The sequence below is a fragment of the Lepidochelys kempii genome, chromosome 9 (assembly GCF_965140285.1).
Source record: "Lepidochelys kempii isolate rLepKem1 chromosome 9, rLepKem1.hap1, whole genome shotgun sequence".
NCBI classification, from domain to species: domain Eukaryota; kingdom Metazoa; phylum Chordata; order Testudines; family Cheloniidae; genus Lepidochelys; species Lepidochelys kempii.
The window spans coordinates 22,328,173-22,352,403 of NC_136388.1; the positions used below are offsets into that span (position 1 = coordinate 22,328,173).

Here is a 24,231-nt window from a genome sequence, read left to right on the forward strand (position 1 = left end):
TGTTTGTTTAAATGAAACATATTATATAGAAATAATCTTTACTACAAACTGGTCCTCTACTTATTAATAAAATTGTCAACTGTGCTGAATAAAAGTAAAATGCAATTTTACATTTTCACTAATAGTACTTATATGTAATATTTATACATGCATGAAGTGGCTGTATTTCCTCCATTTTAAATGTTTATGTGGTTACCTACCTGAAAATCATTTACCAAAGAGACCTTTCTTTGTGTGTAGCTCTGCCGAGAGTCAGCATTGTTTTGTGGAATAAGACCGGGAATCAGGAACTCCTGAGTTCTAATTTTAGTCTTCCTCTAATTTGCTATATGGCCTTGGACAGATAACTTAAGCCCAAATTTTCAAAAGTGTGTATTATTTTTGAGTGCCCAATTTTAAACACTTGGGATCTGATTTTCAGAGGTATTGTGCTCTTAAAGCTCCAAATGTAGTCAGTGGAGGCATTTCGGGAGATCAGGCCCTAGATCTGAAGTTAGGCACTCAAATTTAGAAGGCGCTTTTGAAATTGTGGGGACAGATCCTCTGTTACTGTGAATTGCCGTAGCTCCACTGAAGTCAATACAAAATTTTTGGGAAATCATTCTTCCCTTGCAAATATCTATATGAGTAGGCAATGGCTCCCACTGTAGACATAGAGCTATGACAATTTATATCAGCTGAGGATCTGCCTTTGGCCTTTAATCTTTCTATTTGAATTTTCTTCATCTGTAAAATATCGATTATACCAACTTCTAACAGTAGTTATTCATTGTTATTTAAATTCTATATAAATACTAGGTCACAAGCATAAACCATTGAAAAAGGCCACTTCTCTATAGGGAAAGGCATCTTAATAAACTGACTTTGGAATTAATTACAGAAAGTATCTTCTGCGTATCTACAGTTCATCTGCCTTCCATGACAGTTCAGTCATGGTGAAAAAACAGATACAGAAAGATTTAAAAAATGGCAGATGTAAGCTCTAAACCAGTTTCTAAACTATATACACAGTGAGCACCCTTTGCAGCTGCTGAGCTTCTGTGAGCACTTTTGTGTAGGGGGCTCAAAATCATAGTATTTTCTAACTTCCTATAGACAGGTGCCTTATCATCAGAATATGTAATGTGAGAGTGTAAAACTATAGAATATACTATCTTAGGGAAATTATAGTAACAGATTTCCCATAACTAATTAAAATCCTTATATTTGAAAGACAAGGACCTTAAAATTGAATTCACCAAGTGTAGAGCTTTCTTTCCAAAAATAGAGTTCCAAATTGAAGGTTTATAAATTATGTAGCTTACACAGAAAACACTTGCAGTATTTTAGACAATTATCTTAAAACTGATGGATCTTTCTACCATCCTCCACTACAACTAATTAAATGAGCTATGTTGTTTGCAGGCATTTTCTTCTTATAGATGGTGGAGGGATCTATTTATATTCCTATGAAGGACGATTAATTTCATCTCCAAAATTTCCAGGAATGAGGACAGATGTATTAAATGCCCAAACTGTATCTTTGAGTAATGATACTCTTGCAATAAAAGACAAAGCTGATGAAAAAGGTATGTTTACAGTTTAACGTTTCCACTTTGGCTAGCAAGTTACTTGCAAAAGTGTTAAAAAGCTGATAATTACATGTGCATTTGATATCTTTCTTTCATACGTAGCGCATTCATGAGTTAAAAATTAAGCATGAAACCAAAATAGTAATTTTTCATATTAATTTTGATTTTTGTTTTTATTTTTAAAGTACTACTAATTTTGCAGTAGTTGCCTACAGGACAGTATTTTCATAATGGGAAAAAGGTATGTTTCTTCCACAACCTTCCACACTCCAGTTATAGGCAATGCCACGTGTGACAGGTTCCGCCTGGGGTGCCACCTGGAACTGGGGTACTACTGAGCCTTCTGACCCACCAGCCTGGGCTCCCTCTCACCCTGTGCTGCTGTGACAAGCTGCAAAACCCCCCAAGCTTGCACTTTCATCAGCATTCACACAGGTAGGGGCACACCCAGCTGCAGTTACATGCAGGGCCCTCTAACCACCAGCTTCCCAGCCTAGGACCCTAGAGCAGTACCATCCTGGCCTGGTCAAATCTGGCCAGTATATGAGTTTAATACCCGGTCCACCTCTACCTCAATGTGAAGAGGACCATGCACACTTGTGGTAACCAAGCTGAGATTTTCACCAGACACCTTAGTCAACCGCACATTTTTTTGAATTAAAACATGAAATAAATTTATTAACTAAAAAAGATAGATTTTAAATGATAGCAAACAGATCAAAGCACATTACCTAGTAAATAAACAGCAAACTGTGCTTAAGATACTAGATAGATAGGATATGAATTAGCAAATTCTCACCCTGAGTGATAAACAGGCTGGCAGATTCTTAAGGCAAAAGCTGCCTTTGCTTGCAGCTTGGGTTTCCCAGGTTTTCATACACAGGCTAGAACTCCCTTTAGCCTGGGACCATTGCTTCCACCAGTTCAGTAATTGTTCCTCAAGTTTTCCAGGTGTGTTGTTGTAGGCAGAGTGAGGTACCACCATGATGTCATTTCCCCCTTTTATATCTTCTTCCCACTTGCAGGAAAGCTCTTTTTCTGTAACCTGAGTCAAACAGTTCCCATTTTATAGTGCTGTCTCTGAGAGATTTCTGTTGTACACTGTTCCTGGGGTAATCCTTGTGCTTGTGTGCATTTCTTCAATAAGCCATTAACATTGTTTGGCCTTTTTACTGTTGTACCTGAAAGGCTGCTTGTGGGTGTTTTCAACCTCACAACATGTTTCAATAACACATACATAGCTAAACTTCGTAACTTCACATACAATGATAGTGTATACAATGCAACGAGATATTAATGTCTAGCAGATCAAGACTTTTAGAATGATACCTCCGAAGGCATACTTTGTACAAAACATATCCTAATTATATGACAGTGATGAATAAGGGAGTACCACGGTGTCACACCATGGAAAAACCAGAAGTCATTTGCAGTGAAAATTTCAATAATTTCTCACTCTCGCACATGGTTCACAATAGAAATACCAATGTGATTACTGTTTTCCCTATCTGCCTACTGAACTCAGGAGCCAGCAGTGCATTAATTGTGACAGATTGTAGCCTTCAGATACTTTTTGTTTTGGTTAACTATTTTTCAGCATTGTTAGTTTTATGTGCAGCTTTTATGGGGTTAGTTGTGACTCAGTAGTGTTTCAGAGAAATATTTGTTTATAAATGTTTACAATCTTTTACAGGTGGAGTTTTAATTTCTAACACTGTCACAAAATCTTTCTCTCTCTCCAAATGAGCAAACATAAAGTTCAGGCATCTCTTTTGTGTTAAAGATTTTGAGATCTGTCTCCTGCATCCCCCTTTCTTTTAACCACAGAAGGGACTGTGTAGTTGTCTCTTCACCTGTTGAATTTTTTTGAGTCTGCTTGATAAGGAATCAAGAATACTGATTCAGAGGGCGGAGTATTTTTTCTATAGTTATTCATGAGTCATTGATAGCAACTATGTGTTGTATTCAATGTGTTTTGTAGCAAAAAATTCTACCTTTTTATTTTCTAGAGATTAACAATCCTTACTTTCTTCTACCCAGGAAATCTAGAACTAAAGGTGCCTAAGGACTGTATTTAGGACCCCAGACTGCTAAGATATTTCAATTATACCTGATAATTTCTTCCATAGTTCTCTCCTCTGATCTGGAATTACCATCTCTAAGAGGGACAGAATAGTTCAGTGTTTGAATCTGTTCCTTCCTTTGTCTCTTTGCATACTTCCCATAAAAGTGCAATTGTGGAGATGTTTTTGTTTGCTTTGCTTTGTTCTGTAGATGCTCGCCCACTAAGAACCGGCCTTAACACCAAGTCATATCACATAGATCACAGAACAACTATCATATGGAAATGGCTTTTACTGTCCTCCTTCTCTACATGTTTTCCAGTAAACACATCTCAGAGATGGCATCCCTTTTTATATTTAGGTTCTATGAATAGTGTTATACACTACAGAACTGTCTTGGCCCTATGATACCAATTTCAGAATTGAACAGGACTAGTTGGAGCAATGAAATTCTGGAATCCATTTTGGATTTGCTTCTCTAAGAAACAAGTCCAATGTTTATTTTAAATGTTTGAAAGCTCTGACTTTTACTATTAATATGAATTTGAGCATTGCCTATGTTCAAATCTTCATTTCCATTGAAAACAAAGGTTTTTAAACTTCTCATAGCCACTGTAAAAACTTGCTCCTCAGGGCAAGTCCAACATGGAAGCTGCAATTGTATCCCTATAGCCACCTGTGAAAGTAAAAGCACTTCATTTTTGTTGGACCAAGAGTAGTCCTAATTATACTCTCTTGCTAAAATGCTCACCTCACTAGCTGGGGGGCAGTTTTGATGTATCCAGAGGCAAAAGGGGGACACCCTCTTCCCTTCTTTTGCAGGTGGGATGGGAAAAAGAGGGAAATTCGCAAGCAGGAGCAGCTGGGGCAGTGCTATATACACTCCTCCTGGTTCCCCCTCCCTCTCTGTCCAGCATGTGTTTCGTTCTTTCCCTCCTCCACCCATCCTCTAAAGGTAGGGGACTATCCCACATGGCATTCAAGTGATGGAGCCTGGACCCACCTACTCCCAATGTCATTGCATAGTGGAGCTACAAGAGGCTGGATGAGTGGCTCCCCCCTGCTGGGGGAAGTGGGTGGGTGGTGCTTCAACTTGCTCTTACTGTTTTGAGTAGTCACTTTGAGCTCCATTTGCTGCATTGGCGAGTCACTGGTTTGACTCTCGTCCAACCTCATACTTACCCACACTTATGTAGTGAGCTAGATCTCTTATGATGATGGGGACTAGACTGATCACTAAACTTTGTTTGGGGTCCAGAAGGGATTTTTCCCATATGGCAAAGTTTACAAAGTACAATGGGGTTTTTATACCTTCCATCTGTGGTCTGGTTTTGGAATTTTAAATTACATTGTTGCGACTTTGGCAGGTTCCAGTGCAGTTGATGGGTTTAAAGTGTCTGACATGAGGTCCCTCTAACCCAATGTGCTGTTAAGCATGGTCCTGAACAGGACATTGCATGGTGACAGGGTATGCTGCCATGTCTCATGTAGCATATGGCTCCCCTCATCTCATTTCTCCTACCTCTTGTGTGGAGGAGCGGAGTTGGTTGGGACTCTGCCTGTTTACCAGGGTCCCTGGGTAGGTCTGAGAGTATGGAGGGGGCTTTGCCTTAGACTTCCCCTTAGGTTTCTATAACCCAGGGCCACTGGTGCCCAGCTGAAGTCCACACTAGAAAAGGTTTGCCAGGAAGTTGGAGAGAATGGTCCCCATTGGTCAAGAGTTTTAATAAATTTGCAGCCTCAATGGTTAACCATACTAGAGCATACATGTCTCATTGTTTCTATCTTCACATCAGCATAACATTTAAACATTTTAAAAGGAGCCACGAGTTGATGTGGCATGAGTGTATGGCTATCAAAATGCAAAGTCTGACAGTTCCAGGCATATTTAAAGGGACAGCACTGCATATGTGACTCATTGGTTGCTAAAGTATTTGTTCAATAATGTAGTCCTTTCAACCTTATTCACATGTATCAGACAGTTGTAGCAGCCATCACTTATTATCCAAAAGCGTGAAACCTGAGCTTCTTTTATTTCAGAGTCTGACAGTTATTAGGATGGGTTTGGGTTAGAGAAGCATATCAGCCTTTCTTCTTATAGACTATTTCGTAGACATTGCAAACATGATCCATCTCTTTCATCCCAATCCATCGGTCCTGTTATATTTACTGTATGCTTCAGCTTGACACACTTGATGTCTGCATGTCTTTATTATTTTTTCTTTTCCGTGATCTTGCTGACAAATGTTTCATTGATAGCTTGTGGTATTCATTGGAAGATGCACAGAGCTATGGCATTTGACTTAACAGGTGTTTCATTTATAGGGCATATAAATATTCTGATACTTTAAAGGTGATTTATCTAGTTGCAGTATTCTCTTGTCATTACTTCATGGTAAAGTTGTGCTCAACTATACCTACAGTTTCACAAGAGCATCTTTTTTAAAACAAGCCATTGAATTGTCAAAATGGACAGTCAAGAAAGTGCTCTTGCTTTTTAATTAGCATGGTTAGAAAATTCCCTGCCAGCAATCTCAACTGCCATTAGATTAACCTGCACAAGTAGTCTCATTACCTAGACATGATGAACTTGGTTTTCAACAGCGAGTTCAGCTTTAGACTTACTTATCTTGCAAATAAGCAGCAAATGTACTTTCTTTTGCTCTAAGGGAAGAAACTCAGAATGAAGTACTAGTGCAAAGGACAAAAAAAGGTCCTGACAATGATCAGCAGTGAGTTAAACTCCATAATAATGCATGCACAGCGACTCACTCAGAATAAAAGCTGAAACTTCAATTACATGAAGACTAAAGTATCTATGAACATTTAAAGCAGCACTTCCCCAAGATAGAGAAAAGTGGGGGCGGGCTCTCCCTCTGCATTTAGGTGAGGGACAGTTGTGCTCCTTCTCATTGCTTAGTTCAACCCCCAGTTGTAGATACTTATCTTTTGTGGGCAATAAACACTTTATTCCATTGCAAACCATTATTTACAGTATATCAATATAATTTTATTACCTATTTTATTTCTTTTATTAAAATATGCTTTGGGAGAAGGTAAGCTTTAGAGGCAGGATATTAAAGACCTATACAATTTTTAATGTAAAAATTAAAATGGATTTTCATTAGTAAAACTCACATTTCACAATAAATTATTCAGAGAAGCATTGACTAACAATAAATTATACATATGTAAATGAAAGATACATTTTACTTCTGAGATAACATTTTCTTCATTTTATTATACTGTTCATATAAAGAAACTTAATTTTATTGCTGTACTAATCTTTGGTACAGCAGGGATAAATTATGACTTGTGCTATGAGTAGTTTTAAATACAAGGTTTGTATAAATAATGTGTCCATAAATATCATATGTTATCTACACACACACGCGCGCGCGCTTTTGAGGGCACTCACTCAAGTTCCTCTTCTGTTGCTCCTTTCACTCTATCCATCTTCATGGAGAAAAGGGTGTATCTTTTTCCTGAGCAGTGCTGCAGGCCCACTCTGCAAGTCTTGCCAGCCATTTCTGAGCTTGAGCTAATCAGTCACTTTCAGTGCCTCATCAAAGGAGGGATCTATAGATCCTGTGCTGGTGGGAGCTGTCAGTCAGGATTAGCCAGCTCTAAAGAGGATTATCTAAATGTGGGGTTGCAATAAGGGCAGTGGAAAAGGAAGCTCTCTTTAGGGAAAATGACTCTAGAGGTGTGTAATAGTCTTGCAGAAGGCCAGCACAGGGAAAGACAGAAACCCTGTGCCCAGAGATTCTTGCTTTTCTCAATTTGCTTTCCTATTAAGCCCACTGTAGAGAGGGTCCCTTTTCCTCTCCCCTATCAGAAGGTGAAATGTGTAGCTTCCCATGATACAACTTGCTCAGTCAGATCCTACTCTGTTTTCTGGGAGCCCTTTGTCAGTGGCCCAGAAACAGGGTCCTGGCCTGCTGCAATGCTCAAACAGACTTGGAGGAGGGTGAAGAAACTGTTCTTAGAAACAGATGCAGACCCTTTTGACTTCTCCAAGTGGTTTGTCCAGGAGAATGGAATGTCTTCATTTAATCTGTAGACTGTTATAGAAAAGGGGGACATAGACATCCTCTTTCTGGATGTTTTCAACTGAGAGAGAACCTTTCAAGATAAAAAATTAGGTTTTAAATGCTTGTAAAGAGTTGTTAGGATTTTCCAGATACTAATGTGGCTTTTCCTAAAACACTTACTAAGCATTACAGATTGGGCAGGATATTCATGTCCTCAGTCTGTGTGTGGTAGTTTGTACAAAATCCTCTTCATTTCATTTTCTACAGTCATTACGATAGCAATAGTATTGGTTTGTATAATAAGATCAAGAATTAAGGTCATGTAGACAACCATGCACAGAAATGAGAGCAAAACACCTCGTAAGTAATAACTCATTTTTGTTTGCATGTTTAACCATCTGCAGAAAATAACACTTGTACACAACCCTTTCATTCTCTTCTGCAAGTGCTACCAACGACCTCAGGAGAACACCTGTTCTCACAACCTTTTTTCCTCTACCAGTGAAACCAACGACCTCAAACCAACATCCTGTATCCTGAAAGAAACCCGCAATAACATATTATTAATACATTAACAGCGCCATCCTTTGGAATAAAAATATTCATATGTTACAGGGTTCAGATGGTAACATACAACTTACAAGGGCAAAGTTCAAGTGGAATGTGATGTCATTAAACCTTTGAGATGTGTCTCTGAAATTATTAACAATCTTCCTGTGTTTAATTTTTGCTGAATCATGTACAGTTTTACAGAAATGTTCTTAACAGTGAGATATTACTTTCCTCACTAGCTTTGAGTAGCCCAGACCACATCTGTCAGAATACATGTAAGCTTGTTCTTCCTTTCTCCCTCTTTGTGAGCCGTTTGGCCAAACCAGAAGTACAAGTTATACACAAGCAAAGTTTTTAGACATTCAGATATGATACAGAGTATAAAACCCAAGCCTACATCATGTAGAATTTATGCTCATTTATGACTGTGCAAAGTTGTAGGTAGGAGGTTTCCAGGCCATAAAGCAGCTGTAACTTCCCTTCATCAGAGTGGTTGCGCTAATGAGCAGCAGAGGGCTTGGATGGGCCCTTGGGCACTATAAAAGAGAATCACAGCTTTCTTCATCTTCTTCCTTTAAAAAAAAAAGGTCCCTAGTCCTTTTTCTTTCAAAGAGACTGTGGAAAACATAAATGAGTGGATTTTTGGCAGGGGTAGGAGTGTGTGGAAGTGATGGATTTTGTTAATTATTTTTTTTAAGGAGGGAAGACATGCAAAAGCTTCACAAAGTTGCATGTATCTCTAAGGCAGAGGATTTTTGAGGGATCAAGCTGGTGACAAAATTTTAACAAGGGATGAACATGATGATCCAAAACTAATTTCTGCATTCACCTACATCATCTAGAAATTAATGTAATTATTAGACTAATGTTAATTAGTTAATATAATTGTTAGATTAATGACTGGTGAACTATGACAGAAATGTCAAAATGGAATTTTCCCCTGAATGAGTGTACCATATTTCAACATTGTGACTAAAATAAGCACTCTGATAAGAAAGATTGATGTTTAAGATTTTGATGGGTCAAATTTTCAGTGTTCAAACTGAGATTTTTCCTGCAGTCAGCAGCACATAATGAATAAGTGTACCAACTTTTAAGATTTTAGTTCACTTGTCAGTATGAAATTTAGATGTTCAAATCAATCAATTACCCTGTAATAAGCCTCTATATTATATTAGATAATACAACAGAAAGCTTGGAAAATCAATGAAGAGTTTGGAAAGTCTGGCAAGGAGATATCTGACCACAGAAATGTTGAAATCTAACAAATATGATATATTTCATTATTTAACACTACACGTTTTATTTTTCGAGTTATCTACTTGTTTGAAGCATTATCTGGGAAGCCATTAGGTGATGGGAAGCCTCTTATCCACAAGGTAATGTACATACTGTAATTTCACCTTTCAAATTGCATATCATATCTAGGAAGAAAGAAATAACTATTGGGGGTTAATATCATACTTAATAGAAAATAGTAATAATACTTAATAGAAAATATTTTGACAAATCTGTGTTGATATATATAATTGTAAGGTATAGATTGGAAACCTTGGCTTTGTATAATTGTCATATTTCTCCACCCCAAGAGATCAAAGTGAGCTTCAGGAGAGTGTCAGAGGAATACTGGTAAGGGAGAATTATAGTCTGTCATACGTTGCAGTGAAGCTGACCACTTGAATTCCCTCTGTTCTCACTCCAAAGCCACTTGATTGGCATCTGCCTATCTCAACACTGAAGTCCTTTGCACTATTTCTTTGTTCTTCTCTCAGGAGAGAGGAAAGAAGAAATGGTGCTGTTGGTCTCCATGCTCAATCTTTCTCTTTGTCTTCTCTTAAAGAGTGGTTGAACAGAAGACATTACCTTGGAGACATAACCTTGTTTCTTCTCTCCACTTTTTTCCTGGCAGTATAAGAAAGGCCTTGCAGGCAGTGGAGTAGACATCATGCAGCTCTGTAGTGGTAGCATTTTTGGGCAAGAGGCACAGGTGCTCCTTCTCTTCCTTTATGCTGCTTTATATTTATTTTTCTTTCAGACTTTCAAGATACTCATCAAGCCTTGGTGCTCCTGCAGCGTAACAGACTATGCTCTTAATGGATTAATGACCTTGTAGGAAATTAACCTCTGTAATGCTATACACTTAAATAAAATAGTTCTGGGACTAAGACAAACATAACAGGAATTTAGAAAAATCCAGTTGTTGAACAGTAATAATTTATGTCACTTTTTTTTTAGTGGATCATCAGTTTCTTTTAATGTAGCATGATTCCTCCTATATGGATCTATCTGGCATAAACAATCGTTTTCTGTTTGTATTTTAGACAGAGATCACCGAAATTGCACTTGATCAGAAGGGAATTACAAATGAAAGGAAAATTGTTTTTATTGATAAAAACAGAGATCTTTATATTACTTCTGTGAAGAGATTTGGGAAAGAACAGAAAATTATCAAAATTGGTAAGAATCAAGCCAAAATTACATTAATCTACATTCTGGCAGCACACATATTTTATCTACAACAAGAGTGTTGAAAGCTCTATTATTTGATTAATTTAAAAATTCACTTGAAAGAACACTGGGGAATATGTTGTAGGGTACAATCTTGCTGTGGCTACTTGGGATGGATAAAATGAACTAATGTCAATTCCATTTCTAACTTCTGTGGTATTCAGCCACACTGAATAAACACATTAACTGGGTATTTTTTTATTATGCTCAGAAGTTAAATGGGTAAGTTTTTGACATTTAAACTGTCATGACTACATTTCAGAATGAAGAGCTCAAAGAGAATTATGAGAGAAACCCACATGTCCCCTAGAGCTGTTGTGTATATATGTTGTCTGACTGCAGATTCTGATAGCACTTGATTCAGAAGGTTTTCTTCACAACCTCCAGCACTAGAAACATAATATTGTTAAATAAAAAGTGAAGTTCTGGAGAAAGTGATGTGGTTCATCCAATAACCGCCCAAGCTGTATTATGGTCACTCATATTCATTTTGAACCTTGCCCTCCAAAATACAGTGTATGAACTGCCTCTGTAGTTTGTGCAGAAACAGTTAAAGAATAGACACTGCTTCCAGACTTGTGAATGTTTTGGTTAACAACAGTTGACAGTTAAGGCAATAAACAAAACTGAGCTATTTTGGCTCCATATATGTTAGAAATGGGAATATAAATGTCAGAAAAACACAGAATAGGGAAAATTACTTACGATAATTAAAGTTTTTAAGAATAAATTTCAACTCATGCAGTAATAAAAATAAAACCTGCTTTTTTAAAATAGGTTTCAGAGTAGCAACCGTGTTAGTCTGTATCCGCAAAAAGAAAAGGAGTACTTGTGGCACCTTAGAGACTAACAAATTTATTTGAGCATAAGCTTTCATGAGCTACAGCTCACTTCATTGGAATCTCACGAAAGCTCATGCTCACGAAAGCTTATGCTCAAATAAATTTGTTAGTCTCTAAGGTTCCACAAGTACTCCTTTTTTAAAGTAATTGTTGATGACCTGTTAAGGGTAGCAGAATTCCAAGTATGTTTACATTGTTTGTGTTTATTGTGTATGTGCAAATACGTAATATTTGTTTATCTTTAAATTAAGGAACAATGGCACACACTTTGGCTTGGAATGACACATCCAACATACTTTGTGGACTCCAAGATACACGTTTTACAGTCTGGTACTATCCCAATACAGTTTATGTAGATAAAGATCTCCTGCCAAAAACACTGTATGAAAAAGATGCAAGGTAATAATATTTTTACTCAGAATAATATTACTGGATTTTTTTAAATACTGTGTTGAATTTTTCACTCAAATAATTCTTTACAAAGAAGGGTGTTAATTTAGCCACTTGAAATAGATGACAGCTGCTACCTTCAGAATTCCTGCTACATCACTATTTCTAGATTAGAAAAGGTTTAACCATAAGTGTTAGCCATTCAAGGTGTACTATAAAGCTTTTTAAAAATGAATAAATGATAGCTGTTTGAGGCAGAACACTTAAGCACCTGAAAAGGGATGGACTTAACCATGTGCTTTAAAGTGCCTATGCACATTGGGTTCATAGTGCTAATTACTGTGGGAAACCCATTGCCTTCATTTGAACTACTCACAATAATCAGTGTTTGCAGGATCAGGCCCTTGGATCATAAATCAGTAACCAAATACGCTTTTTCAAAAACCTATCTATATGTATAGTTCTTTTAACATTCATGGTTCTCCATAACAGTGCTAAACTTCAGCATCAGCATGATAAACAAGGCCCTAAATGCCATATATTATTTAATAGAACAGGACATATGAAGGGTTCTGGAGCATCTAGTCTGCCTCAGATTTTCCCTGACCTCCTATAAAATGTATTTAAAATTTTCCAGCTTTGTGCCTTATTCATCAAAAATTGCTTTGTATTGGTGGGTTCTAATAAATAATCCTAATAAATAAATCACTTCTTTAGAAACTTCTATTCAAGCTTCTCAAAATGTTTTATAAACAATGATATATTTAACCTTACAACACCCTATTAATTCTCCCATATGAAGAGAAAAGTAGCACATATCTTCATTTTACAAATGGGAGAATTGAGACACAGTGGCATTAAGTAATTTGCCCAAAGTCATAATGTATCAGTGGCAAAGCCAGAAATAAAACCCAAGTCTCTTTACTCCTGGTGCTATGCTCTTAGCATTATATAATGTTCCTCCCCTTTTAATAAATAATTCAATTAGGTAAAAAGATTAGTTTTTTTGAAATTACTTCCAATATTTTGATCCAAGTTCATTCTAGATAACAACTGAAAATATTGTAACCACCCTCACTGCAGGGTATCACTGCAAATAGTGTGATACACCAGTGCCCTTCAGATGTTTGGTACGATGAGCTCAAAAGCAAGCACAGTAGGTGCTCCAACCACTAGCCTATAAAAACTCTAGCCCTAAGTGGGTTCCTGTCAAACACTCACATATGTTAGGTAACTGTGGTTCCTTTATTTGACAATTATATGAAGGATAAACTGACAGTTTCTAATTCAGCCTAATATACATATATTGAGATAAGAGTCTTGCTGGGAACCCTGCACACTGTTGTCCTGGTTTTAGACTGCGGCTTTGTGACCTCCTGCAGGTATTGCTGGTCCCTTTAAAGAGAGTATGGCTCTGCCCAAGTCTTAGCCTTCCTGTACGATCCCAGGCTGCTTGCTTCCCAGCCTTCTCTCCTTGGTCAGCTACTAGGCTGTTGTCTCTGGCATGCTGCTCTTGCTTTCACTCAACCTCCAGATTTCTTGATTCTAGTCCTTTCTGAGCTCTGATTGTATTTCTTTCCTATGCTGGAGGGATTATGGAATCCTTTACAGGCTGCATTTTGAATTGGGTAACACATTACTGAGCTAGTAGATTCATTACAATATATTCTGCCCAGAACTAAATTAAAAGACAAACTACTTTTTTTCTAGGGTGCAATCACCTAAATACAAAAGCTCAAATTTTAATCAGACTTTTCTTTAAAAACATATTGCCTTTATTGTTTTAAAAAATATAGTAGTGAATTGGTATGTTACAACATTTCTGTATTGTCAATGAAAAATATCAAACTGTTTATATTTTCTCTGGATCGTTCATAGTTACCTAAGTAGAACTTTGGGGTTTCAAGTCATTTTCTGCAGTCTCTGGGGCTAGCTCTACAAAATAATAAAAAACAATCCACTAAGGAGAACAGTTCACTGTTTTTCTCTTCTTACAATAATCCTTGATATACAATCACTCTCACTCTCTCCAAAGTACTTTTCATTTCATAATTAACCTTTAAGACTCAGTACAGCCCAGAGCTTTTTATCCACATTTGTATGTTCAATTTCAACAGTTAAATGTGCAAATCGGGCGTTTTTGCAAATACCCAAATTGTATTTACACTTGCAGTGCTTGCACATGACAGTGTACACGTGTAATTTTGCGTCCAGATATTATATTCTGACGTTTAAAAATCTGAAAAGTTGTTTTAGATTTAAACTCCCATTGTACATATCTATTTAGTTGAATTTACAATGACTATTTAAATGTTTCTTTTCTGTTTGAAAACAAAGTTAAGAAAAATGTATCAATAACTCTTACCTAATTTGAAAATCACTAATAGCTTTAAACTCCAACCATTATTTTCAATGAGGAAAAAAGTTAACGTGCTTTATTTGACTTTCTTTCAATAGCGAATATAGCAAAAATCCCCAGATAGTACGTTTTGTGGGAAATCAAGTAACGATCAGAAGAGCTGATGGCTCACTTATTCATCTTAATATATCACCTTATCCAGCTATTCTTCATGAGTATGTTAGCAGTTCAAAGTGGGAAGATGCAGTCAGATTGTGTCGCTTTGTTAAGGTAATTTTTAATACTCTACAGTATTCTCATAAATTACATTTGTTGCCATTGTTTATATTTTCAAGCAATATGTAGTAATAGTAATTATATATGTAAATATTCTAAACTATTTTCTTTCTTCAAGCTGTTGCTTTACCTTATAGTTTTTTCTTCTTATTTTAAGGCTGATCCAGAAAACACTTACACATGTGATTAATTTTACTGAAGCAAATAGTGCAAATGACTTCATTGGGACTATTCACAAAAGTGGAGCTAATAATGAGCATAAATGTTGTCTGGACTAGACCCTTACATAGCCAATTTTGTAAAAATGTTCTGTTCCATATATAGTTACCTACAATCTTCGTTAAAAAACATTTCTTCCCTTTCATTTTCTTTTTCCTCACATTCTTTCTGATAATTTAGACAACAGCAGCAGATGAGGTGAGTATAGTAGTATACTTTTTAAAAAAGGAATTTTTCCTCCCCCATTAACACATATAAAGGAATTTTATCTTCTTATATATGGTTATCATGATTTATAAACAAAACTGTATCTTAAAAATGTTTTCTCTATTTTCTATATTATTTGAATTGAGTGGTCAATATACATATTGAGCTAATTTGGGATATATTGTAATGTTTATATTGAGTTGTTTCCCTTATCTGAAGGTGGATAAAAATGTTTTTATTCCAGTATTTGGCAGTTGGGAATTGGCATTTATGATTTCAAATGTAACACTGACAGAAATTACACTGTGTAATTTCAGTGCAACAATTCTTAAGAGACTGACTCTTATTTGCATCTTTTTGTAATTTTTTAAAAATACCGGGAAAGCGCGCACACACATATACCATCTATATTGAGTGGTAATACTGTATGTATAAGGTCCTTTCCATGGAAGTATAGTTATTGCTTCCAAGTCAGAGAGGTTTTTGGTATTTATAACTTTTCATGGTTGTTTACTATCTTCAGGGCTGGATTGCATTCAATGACTTTAGGGTACTGAAAAGATAAATTGGTTAAAAGTTGCAAAGATCTTTCCTTCCTACCTTCTCTGGCTACCATCCCCTTCTCACCTTCCTATTCATTTTCGTCAATCTTTCCTCAGCTGCCCTTACCTACCTACAGATGAGCAAGACAAGGTGGATAAGGTAATATTGTTTATTGGTGAAAGAGACAAGCTTTGGAGCTTACACAGCTTGAAGAAGAACTCTGTGTAAGCTCGAAAACTTTTCTTTCACCAACAGAAGTTGGTCCAATAAAATATATTACCTCACCTACCTTGTGTCTCTAATATCCTGGAACCAACACAGCTACAACAACACTATATACCAGAGATGAGCAAGGTTTTTCTACTAAGAATGGCAGGAATATAGGGTTTTTTTGTTTACATTGTGTTTCGAAACTTGAATTGAGGGAGGATCTGGGGTCTTTTGACAAACAATGTGATCAAAAATACCCCACAGCTCTTCTTTGATTGTTTGCTCATGGCCATTCCAATGTATGTGTGCATGCGCTGCGTGCATCATTGCCAGAAGTTTTTCCCCTAGTTGTATTCAGGGGGTCGACTCTGGTGCCCCTTGGAGTGGCACCCTCATGGTATAGCATATAGGCACCTGCTGACCTGCCACCCCCTCAGTTCCTTCTTACTAGGAATGTAAAATCCTTAACGGTTAACTGGTAAGCATTAGTCTTACCAGTTAACCGACCCTAATGGTTAAACCCCAGCCCCAGGGCCAGCCAGAGCAGCCTCAGCTCCAGGCCAGCTGGCCAGAGCAGCCCCAGCCGCACCGGCCTGCTGACTGCAGTCCTAGGCAGGCTGGCCGGCCGGCCAGAGCAGCCCCAGCCCCTCTCCTTTTAATCGGTTAATTAAACAACATAATTTTAATTGTTTAAATGGTTAACCTTTTAAACGCATATTTACATCCCTACTTCTCATCACCTGTGACGGTTGCTGGAACGCTGTTTGTCTCTTGCTTTACAAGTGATACTCTTTAGTGGTTCTTTATCCTGTAAATAGACTGTAAATCATTAGAATTAGAATAAGTTACCTAGTAGTTAGATAGCTTAGAGTAGTTAGTAAGACCTCGCTCTAAGGGGCTAGCCCACCCGGGACTCTGTGGCATTCCTTGGTCCCAAGGCTTCAAACAGTGTGCGGCGATCCACAAACCAATACTGGTAAGTGACCCACATGACAGCTGTCTAAAGTGCTTGGGCGAGGGCCACATTCAGGAATGGTGCCAGATTTGTAAGAACTTTAAGCCCAGGACAAAAAAGGAGAGAGATAACAGACTCAAATGCCTTCTCATAGAGGCAGCACTTCACCCATCATCGGAGTGGCAGCCCGAATCGGCACTGGGTACGTTGTTGGTCAGGAGTGCCCTGGTTTCCTTAAGAGAGGCACAGCATGGTTCGAGATCCGCGACACCGATGAAGGACACTACCACCTGGCATCGACACACCTTCTGGCTAGCAACCAGTAACCAGCAAAAGTAACCACCAGCCACTGAAAAAGAAACCAAAGAAGTCAGACTGGGGCCCTGTCCACAAAGATATAAGGCCACGGAGAGAGTGAGACTCCTGGCTGGGCCACTCTCAGACATCCATAGCACAATGAGCACCAGTGACTCCAGCCTTGGGATGAGGTCCATTGAGCCCATTGCCCATGGACTCCCTGCCTAGGGAAAGCCACAGAGGGGATACATGACACCAGAGCCATATGAGGCAGCGAGAAGCCTCCATGCCCTTCCAGTGTTGCCATGTCTCCCAAGTCATGGACTCTTAGGGACAGCTCTGGCATCACATGACCTCTCGGCAGGTGCCAGTTCTGGGCAAGCCAGCAATAAGGGCGTGGCACCATCCTTCATCACATTCTCCCTCATGGCAGAACTCAGTTCCTGCCCTGGTGGACATACTACCGCCCTCGGGGCTGTCAAGAGTGGCCCTGCCTTTCAATGAGGCCCTCTTGCAGCCCATAAGAGCTCTGTGGCAAATCCCTGCACCTCTCCAGCTCACAGCGAAGCAGTGGAAAGTAAGTACTTTGTACCCCCCAAGGAGTATGAGTATCTCTACACCCATCCCCCATCAGATCTCTAGTCGTTGTGGCTGCTAATGAACGACAGAGACAGGCAAAAAGAGCCATCACCCAAGTCAAAAGAGGCCAAGAAACTGGATTTATTAGGCAGGAAGGTGTATTCTATAGGGGGCCTCCAACTGAGAATATCAAACCATCCTAGGTCACTGATTTTAATTCCTGGTCAGCCATGATTAAATTTAAGGAACTCCTACCATCAGAGTCCAGAACTGAATTCATGGCCCTTGTAGAGGAGGGTAAGGCAATGGCCAAAGCATCCCTCCAGGTGGTCTTGGGTGCAGCGGCTGCAGCTGCCCAAGCCATGGCCACAGCAGTAGTCATGAGGCGGAGCTCTTGGCTTCAGTCCTCTGGACTACCTCACAAAGTCTAACAAACTGTCCAGGACCTACTATTGGAGGGGAATTCTCTTTTCTTAGGTCAAGGTTTATGTTTGTTTTTTAAGTAAATAAAGGAAAGGTGTAGGAAGGATGGTAGGTCCTGATCATGCAAAGTCTTAGAATAACTTCACACGCTTTACTGAACTTAGTGAGACTATTTAGGTTTGTAAAGTTACATGCAGAAGTATTTGTACAAAAGGGCTGAGTGTTAAGTTTGGACAATATCTAATGTGTGTGCATGCTGCGTTTTAATCAGGTTGCACTCTCAGAACGCTTCTAAGGGCCTGTCCACGCTATTATAAAAGGCGTATTTTAAAAGGTATTCGAGAACATGTTGTGATTAACATGTTAAAAACTCAACTTCCTCCTAGGCTTTACCTGGACCAGCTAACGTATTAAAAATTATATTTGCCATGTCTAAACTAGTGTGTTAAAAATGTATTAATGAACACATGTGAGCTAACATGTTTTAAATATATATCTTTTTATATTACCAGTGTGATCAGACTCTAAGAGTGAAATGAAAGGAGAGATAAGAGGAAAGATCAAAATGAGTCAGAATGTTAGGATTTTCTTCAACTTTTTTCCTGATTATATTTCTGTTGACTCTTTAATAAAACTACAATCATGAAATTGAAATAAAGGAATTATTACAAATAGTTTTTTTAAAAATTAGCAGCCTTTTCTGAAAATCCACTAAAATACCATAGGAACAAATAGAAAAGAGAACTTTTTAAAACTATTTTCTTTTCATTGATTTGTTCATCTATTTGTTTTGCTATCACGTAGTTTTTTATTTCTCCTTCATTTACATATCGCAGTGTTTCCCAAACTTGGGACGCCGCTTATGCAGGGAAAGCCCCTGGCGGGCCCGGCTGGTTTGTTTACCTGCCACGTCCTCAAGTTCGGCCGATCGCGGCTCCCACTGGCCGCGGTTCACTGCTCCAGGCCAATGGGGGCTGCAGGAAGTGGTGCGGGCTGAGGGACGTGCTGGCCACCGCTTCCCACAGCCCCCAATGGCCAGACACAGCGAACCACAGCCAGTGGGAGCCGCGATCAGCCGAACCTGCGGATGCGGTAGGTAAACAAACCAGCCCGGCCCGCCAGGGGCTTTCCCTGAACAAGCAGCGTCCCAAGTTGGGAAACACTGACATACGTGATCAGAGTAGCCAGTATTGATACATTTATATATTCACCATTATTGAGAAATAACAGTACAGTGATTAGGCATATCTCTAAACTGTAGCTCAAAGTCACTGTTAGCAGATCATAGTAAAGGAATTTTCATACTGCATAGTTATTGAGAAGTAACCATACAGTGATTATGATATTAAGATACACACACATGCACATACAACTAGACTGTAGGGATCTGCACAACTGAGATAAATTGTACAGTTGTGTATCAGTACATCATTTTCAGTAGCTGAACAGCATCCCTGCACTCTGGCTGAGAAAAAGTGCATTTTCATATAATATAAAATTAAAGATGTTTTAGTATTTTTATTTTGTCTTATTTTTAGGATCAAACAATGTGGGCATGCTTAGCTGCTATGGCAGTTGCTAATAAGGATATGACAACAGCAGAAATAGCCTATGCATCAATCGGTGATGTAAGTAGATGAGATTTAACTATTTTTTAACAAATGATTGCAATGCTAATTTTATTAGAGTATTTGTCTAGTTAAACCATCACACTTTGTTTTAACAGATTGACAAAGTTCAGTACATCAATTCTATCAAAGAACTTCCATCAAAAGAATCAAGAATGGCTCATATACTGCTGTTCAGTGGAAATATACAAGATGCTGAAATGCTGCTTCTTCAAGCTGGCCTTATTTATCAAGCTATTCAAGTCAACATTAGCCTTTATAATTGGGATAGGTAATATTTCTCTCAACATACTATAGCTGCTACCATTAATAATCTTACTAAGATTAAGTTTTAAATTTTTAGAGAATTAGACACTTAATTGACTAATCTATTAACCATAGTTGCTTGGACCCTGAGAAACATTGAATTAAATCATATATCATGATGATATACAAAAGAAATAAAATCACTGAAATGTTAGGATACATATGTATCAGTGCTATATTTACAGTGTTATGTCAGCGTTTCCAGGCACTGCCCTATGATATTGGTTTCCATACACCCAGAGACACTTTTCATGACTTTAGACACACAGAGTTACGTGCACTCAGCAAATTAAAACTGTTTTGACATATCTTCGTGCTTAAAGTAGTTACACAACCATACTGACTGACATCATTATATCACTGGGAGAAAATGAGTTGTGAATTTTTGTTTTTAAATAAAGAATTCAACTTTCTGTCACATGTATGCGCAGCAGTGTAAATCTCATCCCAGCATTGTTTGGGGTCTCTGTGTCCCAAGAGATCCTGCAGGAGCTGCTGCTGCCACCAGGAGAGAAGATTCTGGTTCTACAGGATGCTTCACCTCCCTCTCTAATGGATGGATGGGGGTGAGCAGAGAATCTGCAAGGGTGGGGAAAGTTCCCAAGTCCCCATCTTACTGCAGAAAGTTCTTGTTACTAGCAGTGAAGAAGGGTAATGGCAGGTGGCTTCTTTTAAATCTGCTTGCCTGCCTCCCTTACTGATTAGAGAGACAAGGTGGGTGAAGTGATATCTTTTATTGGACCAATTTCTGTTGGTAAGAGACAAGCTTTCGAGCCACACAGCGCTCTTCTTCAGGTCTGGAAAAGGTACTTCCAGCATCACAGCAAAGTGCAAGATGGAACAGATGGTTTAGCATACGTAGTTACATATTGTAAGGGAACATTCAAGGTAGAGCCACCTTGCAAATTGCGGTGACACTGGGTATACCTTTCCCATACCTGAAGCAGAGCTGTGTGGCTCGAAAACTTGTCTCTCTCACCAAGAGAAAGTGGTTGAATAAAAGATATTGTCTTTATAATATGGGTACAGCTACACTCCCCTACTGATTGTCTGCCACCTCCCACATCCTCAACTTTCCCAATTCTGAAAGTTCTTCTCCCACTGTCTGAGTGTTCCAAAGTAAGCAAAAGGATGGTGCTCAAAAAATGTCTCTCTTCCCACAACAGGATTTGGGGAATAGGTTAGGAAGAACTCCCCCACTAGCATGGAAGCCATCTTCCCCAACCATGACAAAAATATGTTTAGGCCCCTTTACTATTAATTGGGTAGAAGCCCTCAATCTGCCCTCACCATGGCTGATCGTGGGTTCAAAATTAGAGGTCCCTTTAAAAATGTGGCACTTCATGTCCCTGTAGAGAGAAAATTGGACCTCTCTGTATGCCGACTTTTCCACTATAACAAATTTAGAAAAAATGCTTACTCAGCTCCAAGTTCAGATTCTCATGCCACATCTGTTCAGCATCCAAATAATCATTTGAAAGTTAGAGATAAATAGTGTGGTTATGCTCAAATAAAGTAGAAGTAGTACTTCCTCAATGTAATGGAGAAAATTTGCCTTCCTTACAGCTTTAGATTTAGGTAGCATCATAAAGTACTAATAGTCTAAATATTGCTTCAAACATGTATTATTGGTTATGGCTGCTTAAAGTAATAAATATAGCTGGTTGCATCTGTCTATTAAAATAATATGTAAACACAGCATTAGGATAATTCCTGTAATTCTCTTTCTGATTCATCATTTAACACTGTTATTTTTAACAGGGATAAAGTTCAGATACTATCAACTGCTTAATTTGATTCCTAATACATAGCCCTGTTTGATGTCAACTTTAATTTCAGTTTAGTATTGTGCATTCTGAGTACTTAAATGAAGATAAACTAAGAAACTAGTAAACCACCTTTCAATCTGAATTATGTTTTCTTTCGGAAATGTACTTTTTGGGGAAAACTCAAACAATTAAAGTATGTTGCCCAATGGGCTTCATTAATGCTAAGAATTACGTGTAAATTAATTTAGAAACTTTATTTTTTCTGGCAAGCACATATCGATCTGTGTTTTGCTGATGTTGCCAAGAATGTCTCACCTGGAAAACAATGAATAAAACATTCTAAGATTTTTAAATTGAATTTTATATCATTCCAAAGAAAACAAATATAAACATAGACATATCATAATAATGCAATATTTTTAGGGTGTTCTAAAAGTGGTCATTTGCATGTGCTATATGTGTTCAAGTAGATGCTCTCCAAGAGCCCAGAGATTGACAGATAATTTAGTTGGTGTTGGTCCTGCTTTGAGCAGGGGATTGGACTAGATGACCTCCTGAGGTCTCTTCCAACCCTAATATTCTATGATTCTATGATTTTTTTTAATTCATAGCTATAATAATTTCACTAAAAGTTAATTTTTTTACCCTTTCTTACTGACAGTAATATAGACAAAAGTAAAAGAGAGTGTGTTTTTTCAATTACTTAAAAAAATGCTATTGTCACATTTCTATAATGTGATTAGGTTGTCAACAGAAAAATGTTAATTTATATATCATAACATACATCACAAAGTGGATAGGGTATGAGGAAAAATTGGTTACTCTCACCCTGCTATGATTAACACTAATGAAAAATTGCTTGGCAACTTGCATCAGGAAGATCAAAATCACTGTACAGATCTCTTTTTGTAAAACCTAAGTAATTATAATTGTGTTAGTATTTTTTTTTCAGCATGATAAGCTCATTTTTCTTTTATTCCAGAGCACTGGAACTAGCAGTGAAGCACAAAACACATGTTGACACAGTTTTGGGTTATCGACAAAAGTTCCTGGAGGACTTTGGTAAAAAAGAAACCAATAAGCGATTTTTGCAGTATGCAGAAGGTGTAAGTATTCTGTGGAAACTCAGTCCTACATTTTCAGGTGGTCAGCCTGCATTTTGTGGTCAGAATTTGTACAAAAAAAACTGCTCCCACATTTTTGCTTCAATTCAGCTGTGGATGTAAATCTTGGTTGTTACACACCTGTTTATCTGACTGCAAGTACAAATTAATAGCTTGATGTGGAACTAGTAACATTTGTGAATTCAATGTATTTGGGGGCATAAAATAAGTCTGCATAAATTTTGCATCCTGAAAACATGCAGGGGCTTTTATTTTGGGCTACAAATTTTGTACATAAACAGGGAGTTGGGTTGAAAATGTCCCTTTTAATGTCCTCAGTAACACATTGTATGAATATTAATAGTAACAGTCAGTAAGGTTATTCAGAAGAAAATTCAGAGCCAATCATGAGCTATTATACTGTATATTATACATACACATATAATATATTTCATAGGCATACAGTTTCATAGAATACTAATCATTCTAATTTTAGTTCAGAACAAAAATATCAACTGATTTGATTAATTGTGTAGTATTTGATAGTTTTTTAAGGCCAGGAAGAGGAAACATTATGATCAAAAACTTGCTGGAAGTGTAAAGTGGGTAACCAAGTCACAAATCCACACAATTTGGGCTAAATCAATTTTTGCCTTTATTTATAAATTTTCAGACAGAATTATTGTCATCAATAGTGTATGAACATATATTTATGCTGACAATAAACAGATAAGTTGGAACACGTAGGGGCCCAAATTATTGAGTTGCAGGGTACCAGGAAGCCTTCTCTAATTCATGATGCTCATGTCAGCCTCTGATCCCTGGTTTGGTCTTTCAGGTCTCAGTCCTTAAGTTTCTGGTCCAATATTTCTTTGATTTGGATCTTGTTCACTTTGATTCCTGTACATTTCCATGTTACAGATTTATTAGCTTTTCTCCAATCAGCATTAAGCATTGTCAAACATAATCTGTACAATATGCACATGCAGCTTCAGTTCTTCAAGTGCTTGCACATGTCCATTCCCGTATAGGTGTGTGCGTGCCCCGAGCATCATTGCTGGAAATTTTTCCCCTAGCAGTGTCCATTGGGTTGGCTCTAGCACTCTAGGATGCCACACGCACATGGCGCCAGTATAAAGGACGCTACCAACACTGTTCCCCTTCAGTTCCTTCTTATTGCCCAGGACAGTTGGTTGGAATCCTTCATTGCTTAGGCAATTCTTTCCTAGTGTTCTTTCATACCAGTTGGTGTAAATAGTTGTAATAGTTAGTACTTAGAGTAATTTTTAGTAGTTTTAGGTTTTAGATAGCTCAGATGCCTCCACACTTAACTTGTGGGGTTGTCTGCCTTCCCAGTGCCAGGGTATGCCTTGGTCGCCGGGTTTCAAGCCCTGTGC

General features: G+C 38.0%; 1 protein-coding gene across 5 annotated transcripts in view; it reads left to right on the forward strand.

The window, feature by feature from the left end:
• The window catches only part of IFT80 (intraflagellar transport 80), a 148,564-nt gene that overhangs the window by 112,811 nt on the left and 11,522 nt on the right, over positions 1–24,231 (forward strand). For all 5 annotated transcript variants that reach the window (XM_073359524.2, XM_073359525.2, XM_073359527.2 and 2 more), the window contains 8 exons: positions 1,405–1,568; positions 9,535–9,599; positions 10,542–10,677; positions 11,822–11,969; positions 14,418–14,589; positions 19,567–19,656; positions 19,755–19,927; positions 22,714–22,837. In XM_073359524.2, the coding sequence (XP_073215625.1) occupies positions 1,405–1,568; positions 9,535–9,599; positions 10,542–10,677; positions 11,822–11,969; positions 14,418–14,589; positions 19,567–19,656; positions 19,755–19,927; positions 22,714–22,837 (1,072 nt within the window). The remainder of the gene's footprint in view (positions 1–1,404; positions 1,569–9,534; positions 9,600–10,541; positions 10,678–11,821; positions 11,970–14,417; positions 14,590–19,566; positions 19,657–19,754; positions 19,928–22,713; positions 22,838–24,231) is intronic.